General features: G+C 47.0%; 1 protein-coding gene across 2 annotated transcripts in view; it reads right to left on the reverse strand.

Moving 5' to 3' along the window:
• The window catches only part of IDS (iduronate 2-sulfatase), a 200,534-nt gene that overhangs the window by 12,903 nt on the left and 175,550 nt on the right, over positions 1 to 12,081 (reverse strand). For both annotated transcript variants that reach the window (XM_025371670.1, XM_025371671.1), the window contains exons 4-7: positions 11,952 to 12,081; positions 9,544 to 9,632; positions 6,742 to 6,942; positions 4,983 to 5,153 (exon numbers count right to left, since the gene is read on the reverse strand). In XM_025371670.1, coding sequence (XP_025227455.1) covers positions 4,983 to 5,153; positions 6,742 to 6,942; positions 9,544 to 9,632; positions 11,952 to 12,081 — 591 coding nt within the window. The remainder of the gene's footprint in view (positions 1 to 4,982; positions 5,154 to 6,741; positions 6,943 to 9,543; positions 9,633 to 11,951) is intronic.

Below are 12,081 nucleotides of genomic sequence, written 5' to 3' on the forward strand. Positions count from 1 at the left end.
ATTCATAACTTAACACATAACAACAACCCTGACTGAGCCTTTCCCTCTGATCACTTTCTAACCCAACAGCAGATTACAACTGCATATTTTCATGGACCATGGCCGTTACATGGAGCTCATTTCTAACAAACTGTCAGCAGGCAGAAGAGCAAGGGAGAGACCAGAGAGCAGCACGTCCTTCACAGTCCCTGAACCCAAGAGGGGCTTTGGGAACAGCCAGATCATACCCTGAAGTAAATGAGCCACCGGCCCCTCCTGGGCTCTCATCCCCAGCCTGGTTCACAAATGCTAAGAACAAAGATTAATCCTCCACCCCAAAGAGGGGTGAGAAGAAAGCCATGACTTCTCAGACCAGTCCCTGACTTATCATCTGGACCCACCAGCTTCTTCTTATCACTGCCAGGGTGAGGACAATCATAAGATTCCCCCGTTCTCACTTGCAGTCAAGAGAAAAGATATACATCTAACTTTCTAGCAGGATTATGTTGAACCCTGGCCTACTTATACTTTCTGGTAGATGAAGTCTTCAGCCTGAAACGTGTGGAACTTTGGTCCTCCTGGGGAAGAAAGACACCTGTCAGGATGGCTGTGTCCTATACAAAAGTATTCCTTCCTTCCTATGCTAGCCCCTGGATGTAAGGCAATAAGCAGACAAGGTCCTCAACCTTGATGAACCACCCCATCCAGTGAGGACACAATCACGGAGACAAGAAAATGTTTAATTATCAGTGAGGCCTGCCGGGTCTGTCCTGCAGACCCTGGCCTATGGAGGAAATGAGTACTCAGACACAGGTATGCAGTGTAAGAGCAGCTAGGTGACTGCCTAGCTCTAGTGGCGAGACAGCAGCCCCGAGAAGCTGGAGCTGCTTGCTTTTACTCAGTGCAGGCACAATGCCAAAAACCTGGAGCCAACCTGTAGGTAATTAACATTTATTGTTCTCCTTCCAGGGAACCTCACATGCACAGATGATCAAAGGTCAGCTCCTGGTCAACATAAGTAAACAAGACTGTTTAAGATAAATTCCCCCACATTCCCTTGTACCTACTCCTTGCCCTCTGCCTCAGGGTTATAGAATAGCTGCCTTCAGCTATTCTCCCCTGGGGCTCTGCAGAACCTTCTGACCTTTCAGAAGGTTTGTATCCTTTCCCTATAGTTTTTCCCACCACTCTGACCGATCCCCCACAGAGGCCCAGGGGTGACACAGGGGAATAAGCCCTCAAATCTGCCTGGGAGATTCAGGGAAGGCTTCACAGAGGAGTTAGAATTTGACAAGAAGCGCCTGCAGTCAGACAAATGGGGCTCGGATGCTCCAAGCAGGGGCTGCAGGGCACGGAACAGTGTGGAGTTGTGACAGAGTAGGTTGTGTGTGGGGCCAATAAAAGGCTCATGTGACTGGAGAATCAAATGGGAGGGCAGAGGGGTGACTGGAAAGTTAGGTCTGGGCCAGATAATATGGACCTGGTGGGTCTATCCAGGGAGTGGAGACTCCAAGTTCTAGGTCAATGGAGTCACTGAGGTCTTTCAAGGTGAGAAATTGACATGATCTGGGCTGCAAGTTATTAAGAGTCATGTTGCAACAGGACACAGACACAGATTCCAGAGGCTTTAGACAAAATGGTACTAGGCCACTGCTGGGTACATAAGAGGTGCTCACCACACTTGCTGAATGAACAAAACAAAGCAAGGCCCACTAAAGTGGTCCAGAACAATGTGATGAAGGATCTAGAGGACCATGTGGATGTGAGAGGAATTTAGGGGCATCAAGTAGACATGGGGGCAGGGAGCAGAGCAGGAGGAGGTGTTGAGGAACCCCAGGGTGACTCCAGGTTTCACATTCAGCTGGTGGCATAATTCGCTGGCATGTGGGGGCAGGTGGTGCAAGAGGAGGAGGAGGAGGAAGGAGTTCCAGAAGGGGTGGAGCTGGCCAGTGAGGAAGTGACACGGAGCTCAAGGAAGGTCAGGACCCACACAGATGGATTTTATTGGCCACCAAGGTCAGTGCTGAGGTGAAAGTTTAGTGGGTTGGGGAGGTGGAAGCCTGAGTAGAGGACAGAGAAGAACAAATAGACAATGAGGCCACAGACATAGCCAGAACAGCCCAGTGTGCAGTCGTTCTGCCTTGGAGGTCAGGTGAGGGAGTGGAAAGCAGAAACAGGCAGGGGCAAGGGGGCTGGCACTTTTGCAGCTGAGAGGGATGAGAGCAGATGGAGAGGCTGCAGGGAAGGTGAGTGAGAAGGAAGACCTTGCTCTTTTTGCTTGCAGACGTGGGAAGCAGGGACAGTGGTGGGGAGTCGAGGGAAGAGGCCTCGAGCCCAGAACACGCAAACACAAAATTCCAGATCTCAGTGACGGAGATTATTAATAGAGCCCATTCAACAAGTACACACTAGGTGGCATCTGATCCTCTGAATGGCACATTAAGGACTCCAAGACTCAGAAGGGTTAGTTAACTTGCCCAGAGTCACACGGTTGATAAGGGGCACAGCCAGAATGTGTACCCACATCCACCCCATCCGATCCCCTACCTCTGCCTATCCACCAGCCTCCATTTCTACAAGAGGAAAGGTGCTGTCCACTGAGAAATGGGGCACAGGGGTGGCAAAGGCCTGGAGGGGAGCAGTGAAGGGGAGTAGGGAAGAGGTCATACAAACAGAGCAGCTGCAGAGGACAAGTGAGGTGAGCTGAGCAGAGAGCTTGCCTGGGCTGCTGGGCTGGAGGCGGGGTATCTGAGGGCCTCCTGCTTCGTGGGGGCGTGGATTTTCTCCAGCAGCTTTCAGGACTTGGACTGGAGAGCAGAGGGTGTGGTTGGACTGTCTGACGATAAGGGTATTGCAGGAGGGGCAAGGATAAATGGACAAGTATGGTGAGCTAAGCAGCTGGGAAGAACAGTAGTCACCTACCACCAGGCCTTAGCTATTTAGGAAAGCAACAAAGCCAACAGGCCCTGGACACAAAGGGGAGATAGAAATGCATATTCTGGCAATCCCCATGAGGTGGAGCAAGGGAGGTGCTAGAAGAGGTTGTGGTCAGTGTGGTGACTCAGAAGCAGCAGGCAACAAACTCCTGAGTGTGGCCCCTGAGGTCACTGGCTCATGTGGAGCTGAGTTAGAGGGCTGGAGCTGAAGAGAGCCCAGAGCTCAAGAGTGCAGTGAGATGGGCGTGGATGCGGACATCCAAAGCTGCAAGAGGACAGTGAACAGGCCCGAGTTCAAGCGGAATACAGGGCTGGGACCAGCATGTGCATGCATCAGGGAGGCCCTCTGAGTCATGCTGTCCACTGTGTCTAAGGAGGGGACTAACAGAACTTGAAGGAGACCGCTCTGTGCAGCCGAAACGGTCCTAGATACTTCTACATGCTCTCTTTGATTCTTGCTGAAAATCTCTAAAGTAGGTGTTATCATGGAAAAATTTTACCTACCTTGTTTCAATTTTATAGAGAAGAAAACTCAGGGAGGCTCAGGGAGGTAACATGACTTGACAGAGGTTAGGCAGCTGGTATGGGGTAGAACATGAATTTGAACCCACACTGCTGGGAACCAACACATCCAACCATGGGGCTTTGGAGTTACAGTCCCTGGGGATCAATCAGCTCCACCTAGCACTAATTTTGTGCTGTCAGACAAGTCAGCACACCTCTCATGCCTTGAGTGTCCTCACCTAGACAACAGAGAGCAGGTACCTCACTAAGTCCCCATGAGGACTAAAGGTAATACCACACATGAATCAGCGCCCTTCCTGGCACACAGTCCATTTTGAAGGGTCGTTTTAAGTGACCGTCACTAATAAAGCATCCAGGTGCAGCCTCAGGGCCAGTTCAAGCCACTTCATCATCAGTAGCCCAGAAACACAAAATTAGAAAAAAAACAGATGGATGCATTGCTTTCCAAACTCTCAGTGAAACCAGAATCAAATGGATTTGAGGAATGCACACCTCTCACCACCCACACTCTTGTTGTGCAATCTCAGGGGCCAAGTAAGTTTGGATAGCAAGGGATATCTGTATACGGTGGTTTTATTGTGTTTGTTTTAAACAATACACTACAGCAGAGACTCTCAAACTTCTGATGAATCAGAATCACCTGGTGTGCTTTTTTTTTTTTTTTTTTTTTTTTTTAAAGAAATATCAGTTGTCAGGTCAGGTTCCACCTCCAGCTTCCAACTGTGTAAATCTGAGTGGGCCAAGACTTTGCATTCCCAACAAGCCCTCCCAGAAATTCTAAGGCAGGTAGTCCAGGACGCATACTTTGAAAACCCTGCCATCTTCCATTCACTATAGCTTGCCTGCCACAGCATTCATGTGGTAAGAGAAGGGCACGGTTCTGTGTGGAATATTCCAGAAAGAGCATTAGTCAATGTGTATTCTGCTCTCCAGGGAGAAAAGGTGATTGATGAGTCAGTGTGAGGATTCTAATTATGTGGTTGCTCTGCCCCTAAATCATGGCAAAGGAATGCCAGACATCACAACTGGATGGCACTGGCCATGATGGTGTCCCAGTTCCCTCTGCACCAAGGTCCTGCTCACCAAGCCACCCCCTGAGAGTGACAGCTAGCCAGGGTGGGCTTTTCCCACAAAGGGAACCTGCAAGTACCAGCAAACCAAGCATTCTGGGCTGCTCGGGAGTTGCTCATCACTCTACAATTAATGAGCTATCACCTAAATTAAACAGTATCCCCCTTGGTTAGGAATGGTCACCCAGGCTGCTTCCCCACCCGTGTCCACAAGCAACAAGTCACCAACTCTCTGGATATTCCCTTCTTTAGAAGGTAAGACACTGGCTGGGAGAGTTCTGATCCACGCAACACTGCCTGTGTCCTAAATACCTATAGGACACCTCCACCCCAGCTCTTTGCCCGATAACTCACACAAAGAAAGCTCTTAATAAGACATTATAGATGGAGTTGTGTCTACTGAGAAGACTGGTTTCACCTATGACACTATGTCATCAGTGTCCAATACATCCTCCAACTATGTCCTTGATACCTGAAACTCCACAGGAATTGGGCCATATGGCACACTGATGTTTAAGGCTTGGACATCTTCCCGTTGCCTGATGTCCATCCAGGGGTTGTACGCCACAGGAGGTAGGCCATCAGGGACCTCGGAATCGGGGGCCAAGGTGATGTTCTCCAAGGGATACAACTTCTGAAATTCCTTGGGGAAAAACACAAAGCCACAAAGTTGTCACTGTTTTAGCAAAAGCACAAGGTTGTGGCTCTATTAGTATCTATGCTGCCTTTTCTCTAAGCCTGTGATGCATTTACATGGTGGCTCACTAGCATTTCCCATGTGCTCATCCCTGACCTGGAAGTCCAGCCTTAAGTTACTCCCATGAGATGCCAACGGCAATGAAATCATACGACTTCTGTTTCCTACAAACTGAGCAGCAACAGCTCTCTTCCTTCATACAAACAGATGCCCTTCTGTTCCTGTCCCCATCTCCTGCCTGGCTAGAAAAGTGTCATGAGGTGTTGGGTTCCCAAAATCACCCTCAGGTTCAGTAATTCACTAGGGGAACTCATAGGATTCAGCATTTAGTCTCACTCACAGCTATGATTTATTACAGTAAAACACACTCAGCAAAGAAAAAAGGACATGAGACAAAGTCTAGAGGAAACTAGGCACAAGCTTCAAGTCCTCTTCCAGGGAAGTCACATAGGATACACTTACTTCTCCCAGCAATGAGTTGTGTGATAATACATGTGAAATGCTGCTAACTAGGCAAGCTCATTAAAGCCTCATTATCCAGTTTTTATTTGGGGCTGGTCAGGTAGGCATTGTCTGTCTGAAACATACCAAAATGCCAGACTCCCAGAAAAAAAAAAAACAACAGGGGTTCATCATCAACCACAATGTTTGTCTAAACAGTTTAAGCATAGTAAGTCAATTCTGGGAGTAGTGGGAACACTCTGGAAATCAAAGTTCCCAGATGCCAGCCAAGGGCTAGACTTATAAGCAGGCCTTTCAAAGAATCACAGCCAGGTCAGCTTTGTTAACTGTTGTCTGCAAAGAGGCAGGAGAGGTGAACCTCACAGCCTTCTTCTATCAAGGGGGCTGACAGCTCCTACTAGGAAGGCAAGATCCCCTGGGCCAATCAAAGCAAGATACCTGCAGCATCAAAAAGCATACCGCTGGTCTCTACTCTCATTACATGTGAGGGGCATTCTCTGCAAAGTCAAAAGGATGGGATACTCAGGCCCTCATAAAACATGATAGGGAAAAATGGAAAAGGATTCTAAAACAGAAAAGACTACATGCTCTAAATGACATACAAGCAAGTACAGGATTTGAGGTTCCAAGAAGCAATGCAGTGCTTTGTGTTTACACGATCTAACCTGACAGGCTCGGGGGAACAGGCAGTTTTTAAAGAGGGCTTCATATTCCCTGGGGCTGTTCTGCAAGGGCCATCCCTTATTACAGGCCTTGGCAGCCAGCTCTGATTCACTTCTCTGTGGTGATCTCGCCATCCAACCCAACATGTGCTTGATAAGTTCAAGGAAAGGAAATCAAATCCTTCAGTGGAGGGAAGTGGAAAGCCAAGCATTTCTTACAAGACTCTTACATGTTCTTGGCCTTGGCCTCTAAATCCCATCTTCACTCCACTGAGGACACTAGTGCCCATCAGGCATCCATGATGCCTGGGGATGGCAGGATGTGGCCACCTTCCCTGTGCAAATCCCTCCCTCAACAAACAACACAGCTGTGGTGGCTGTGCTGGATCAGCCTTCAACCAGCTCTTCACCTTGGGGTATCTGAAGGGGATGTGTGGCTTATGATACCCAACGGCCAGGAAGAAAGGACTGGCTGACGTTTTCATCTTTTCCAACAACTGTATGGCTTGCTCAGTGCTCTGTTTGTCAGGCAAGGTGCCCTCGGGCACATCCACCACATCCACAGGGCAAAGCAGGTTGGCATGGAGTTCTCCGTCTGGCCCTCGACATGTCTTTCAAAACAAAATATATAACATCAGCTTTTTAAGTGCAAGAAATGGAAGCCATGAAGGCTACACACACAGATTTAATGTTCACATAATCAGCCCTTCATGTGTTATTCAGACTGAACAGAGACATCAGAAGTAGAATTAAAACAGAAAAGTGTTTCTTGTTTTCCAGGCAGGGGCCAGAAATCCACTAGCACTTAGTTTCTTGCCACTAATACTCTTTCTCCATATCATAACTAATTAAAAGAAACCCCAGTAGACTATTAAAAAAAATCCATCTCTAATTCAACAATAAAAAAATGCCAATTAAAAATGGGCAAAGGATTTGGATAGACACTTCTCCAAAGATGATATACAAATGGCCAATTGAACATGGAAATGTGGTTAACATCATTAGTCATTACGGAAATGCAAATCAAAACCACTTCACACCCAATAGGGTGGTTATAATTTTTTAAGATGGAAAATAACAAGTGTTGATGAGGATGCAGAAAAATTAGAACCCTCTCACATTGCTGGTGGGAATGTAAAATAGTGCAGTCACTTTGAAAACCAGTCTGGCAATTCCTTAAACAGTTAAACATAGTTATTATACTGAAGAAAACGAAAAATATATGACCATAAGAACACTTGTACAAAAATGTCAAAGGCAGCACTATTTCTAATAGTCAAAAGTAGAAACAACCAAATATCCATCAAGTGATGAATTGATAAACAAAATGTGGTACAACAGACAATTATGTGGCCATAAAAAGGAATGAAAGGCTGGGTGCGGTGGCTCACACCTCTAATCCCAGCACTTTAGGAGGTGAGTGGATTGCCTGAGGTCAGGAGTTCGAGACCAGCCTGGCCAACCTGGTGAAACCCCATCTCTACTGAAAATACAAGCATTAGCTGGGTGTCGTGGCGGGCACCTGTAATCCCAGCTCTCAGAAGGTTGAGGCAGGAGAATCATCGCTTGAACCTGGGAGGTGGAGGTTGCAGTGAGCTGAGATAGCGCCATTGCACTCCAGACTGGGTGACAAGCGTGAAACTCTGTCTCAAAAAAAAAAAGAGGAATGAAGTACTAATTTATACTGTTATGTGGTTGAACCTCAAAAACAGAATCCTAAGTGAAAGAAGCCAGAAACAAATGGCTACATAGTGTATGACTCTATTTATACCAAATGGACAAAATACACAAATCCACAGAGACCAAAAATAGTTCAGTTGTTGTCCCAGGCTGGGTGCTGAGACAAAATGAGGAACAACTGGTAATGGGTACATGGTTTCTTTTGAGAGTGATAAAAATGGTCTAAGATCGATTTGGTGTAGCTGCACAACTCTGTGAGTATACTAAAAACCATTAAATTGTATACTTTAAAAGAGAGAGCATTATGGTATATGAACTCTATTTTAATTAAAAAATTAAAAAGAAAAAACATTTCAAATTACAAAGACAGGTTAAGGCTTGTAAATGACAGGGTCCCAGTCAACTTGATAAGGTGACAGTCCATGGAATTTCCAGATCTTCAGCTACACTAGGCACAGAATGAAACCTCCTGCTTTATTTCCCAAAGTAGACATGTTGGCCGTGAGACCAAAGTTAGTTTTGACCATGATGTGTATATCACAAAGACCAAGGGGCTATGTTAGCTGCTGTTCCATCTCAAAGAGTGTTGCTGCCTTTTCACAGCCCTGCCTTGCTCACCCCACCCTTGGGCAGGACAGCCCAGCACCCGCCTCAGACCACTTGTTCATCATCTATATATACGCAATTTGCAGCACTCGAGGGAGATTTAGTGTTGTCAGACCCGCCACTTTGAGAAGAAATGGGTAGGGGGGCAGTTAGGGCAGGGACCTGGCCTTCGTAAGTGAGGCCACTAAAAAGGAGCAAGATGGCTTCAGGGAATTAAGATGGGATCTTCCCTATTCAAGCCACAAGCCAAAGGCCAGAGCTCACAGTTTACACTGTATTCTGAAATGGAAAGCTGTCAGGAATTTAGAACAATACCTTCCACCTCACCTCCAAACCCTCACCCTTCCCAACATGTTTACTAAAACCTCAGAGGTACATTTCATTTCTCAGTTCCCCAGTTGGTTTTCTGAGTTTCTTTAAATGTGGGTTTTAGTTTCATTTATATATTTGGGTTTCCTCTAAACCAAGATTTTCTTTGTAGGTTACTTTTTTTCATAATGCTCTAAAAATTTAAAACCCCTATCAGATGTCTCAGCTGCTGAACATACACATTAGGTCTGAGACAGATACACGGCATGCCTCTCTCCCATTCTGGGCTAAGGCTCCTGGAGCTCAGCCTCTTTTCTCCCTCCCACGTCTCAGCATCTCCTAGTCTCATCCAGAGTGAGCATTGGGGAGCTATTCAATGATTCTGATACGTTAGAGCCCAAGGTTTTAGAACAAGTAACACCCACCAGCTTCTAGAATGAAGCCACTGCTCCTGTCGGGCCTAATGCTGAACTTACTTCTGTCAAGACATTATCACAAATGAAACCCACAATTTTGCGGTATATAACCAGCTTCACAGAACATGCAGTATACCCAGTAGTTTATGTGACAAAGGAAAAAGTGGTTCCTCTTCAGAAATGTCCCTTTCACAGCCTTACCTTAGTGTTTTCATACTTCTCAGAGGAAGGATGATAAGGTGGAAAAGACCAGCTATATGGAGAATCATCGGTATGGTTAGAAGTTATCCCTTGGAAAAAAAAAAAAAAAAAAAGTTGTTAACACATGACAAAAAAGTTGTTAAAACATGACATAAAAAAAAAGTTGTTAAAACACTCCCCATAACTAAAACTCTGTAAACAAAAGGGCAAGTGGAACCTCTCTTCTTCGGGGCTGTTTCCTCATCTATAAAAGTCCCCTCTAAAGCCAAACTCTCTAGTTTCTATTTGAGAACTGAGCATCTGACTTCCTGGTCCCTAAGCCCTAATGATTTGTGATAGGCTCTGTGGAAGGGACCCACAAGGACAAGAACAGTCAGCTCCTTAGAGCCCATGCTGAAACCTATGTCTCACCCTATGAAGGAGGCAGCAGAGGCATCAGCACCACCAGGGAGTTGATGGGGGCAGGAAGGGGAGGCTCAGGGAAGGTATGTGCCTTATCCGATGCTAACCAGATATTAGATAAGGCAGCCAGGACTCAAAACCATGTTTTAGAACTCCAAGTTCAAGTGCTCATTCATGAAGCAGAAACCCACCCTTAAGCTTAGTAGTTTATAGTTTAATTGGGAAGACAATATAGTAGTACTGGAAACCAAGGAAGGACTGCCAGCTTTCAGAAGCATCGAAGAGCCAAGTGGGGGATCCTCCAAGCACAGAGGTTATTGTGAGTCAGGTGAGGACTAGCAGGGAGGACTTCTAGAAGCCAGTAAGGCCTGTGAGGGATCTGAAGGGAAGCGCTGCCTATAGTGGTTAGCCAGGAGTGGAGGGGATCACAGGCAGAACCTCGCGAGAAAGCATCAGCAACAGTCACACAGTAGGACTCCAATAGGGAGCACCAGAAGAGGCAGGAATGCAGAGAAAGAGGGCAGCGGGTGGAGGACCTATGAACACAGCAAGCACTGTGGAAAGAGCACACAGGAGGCCAACCACCACAGGTCCAAATCCGGATGCTGCCTCTTAGCATCCCTGCAACCTCTGGCAAGCTACTTGACTCCCATGAGCCTCCATGTCTTCCTTGGGAAATGATGATGATGATAAAAACCCACCTCGCTTGCTGTTGGGAGGATTAAAGGAGTGGCCAGCATGGTAAACGGTACATACCTGGCACTCAGTGGTGGCTACTGTCATCTTGAAGCAGGCCCAATGCTAACAGAAAAAGGTCTTGAGAACAAAGACTCAGCTGAAAAATGTGTTCCCACAAGGGCTGCCAGAAAAGGTTTATTCTCTGGGAAGGACATGGCGCTTAGAGCCTGATGCCAAAATCGAATCATCAGGAGGGAGGAAGTCAAGCAACATCACTCAGTCCTTGCCTGGCTTCCCCTCCCAAAGCACAATCTCCACCCTCTGCTGTGTTTCCTCCTCTCTCCAAAATCATCACTTCCCTGCAGCTGCATTCAGGCAAGGGGTGTGGTAATGAGAACAACAAACTGCAGAAAGTTCTCCTGACACTGGGCTTTTGGCTGTGCAATATGATTCGCGACAGGTTCACCTCTGAAACTGGCCTGACTTAGTAGAGCTGAATGTTACTCTCAACCTGGGCTGACCAGCCTGACCAGCTGGGTTCCTGCAGAAGGCTGCCAGGCCTGCCAGTGTAACCACTGAGCAAAGGGAAAGAGACTGAAAACATTCAAGCCGTCATTCCCAAATGATAAGCATTATTGTCCCTATGGTGCTCTTGTCTTCCAATACTTTTTTCTCCATTTTTCTCAAATACTCATGCATTACTTCTATAAATAAAAAGTTTTAAAGTTTGTTTGCTTTTCACTATCCCCATATTGGCATTAAAGATAGCCAGTTTATCAGGCAGCATTTGAGGTAAGGAATGTCCATCTCTGGCACCCTATAGTTCCTGGGTACCAGATTACACTCATCTTTCTGACTTAATTTCCAGAGTGGGTAGCAGCCCCCACCTAAGCACAGCCCCCTCACTGGGCAATCAGTTAGCAACAGCAATGCTGGCCACATGGGAGGCCCTCAGGTGTCCTCAACCCACCCCTAGGTTTACTGACAGGTACCCTGCAGGGAGGAGGGTGGGGCCCCAAGCTGGACTTCACCCAACATTGCCACCTCCTCAACCCGTGTCCTGCCTACCACCCAAGGAGCTGAAGGACCCAACAGCACACCCTCAGTGGTTTCTGAAAGGTAGCAAAGCTCTTTTTACCCTTTTCCACTTTGGGTGAGAACATGTAGCTGGGTTGACAAGTTGGTTTTTTAGAAAGGAAGCACTGAATAGCAAGGCACTCGCCCAGCCAGAAGAGCGATCTGCAAAGACAGCCCCATCCCCAGGACGGGATTGCTGGATTCAGATACCACAAACCAAGAGAACCCAGACTCTGAACATGGAGCAGTACCAGGGTGAAAGACTTTTCCCACCGACATGGTCACATAGCCATTCTCCTTGAAGTACTGGGGGATGGTGGAGAAGTTTCCAGCGTGCACCCTCCAGTAGGAGTTGAAGTCGTACAGGCGGGTGGTGTCAGG

This window comes from Theropithecus gelada, chromosome X (assembly GCF_003255815.1).
Source record: "Theropithecus gelada isolate Dixy chromosome X, Tgel_1.0, whole genome shotgun sequence".
Classification (NCBI taxonomy): Eukaryota; Metazoa; Chordata; class Mammalia; order Primates; family Cercopithecidae; genus Theropithecus; species Theropithecus gelada.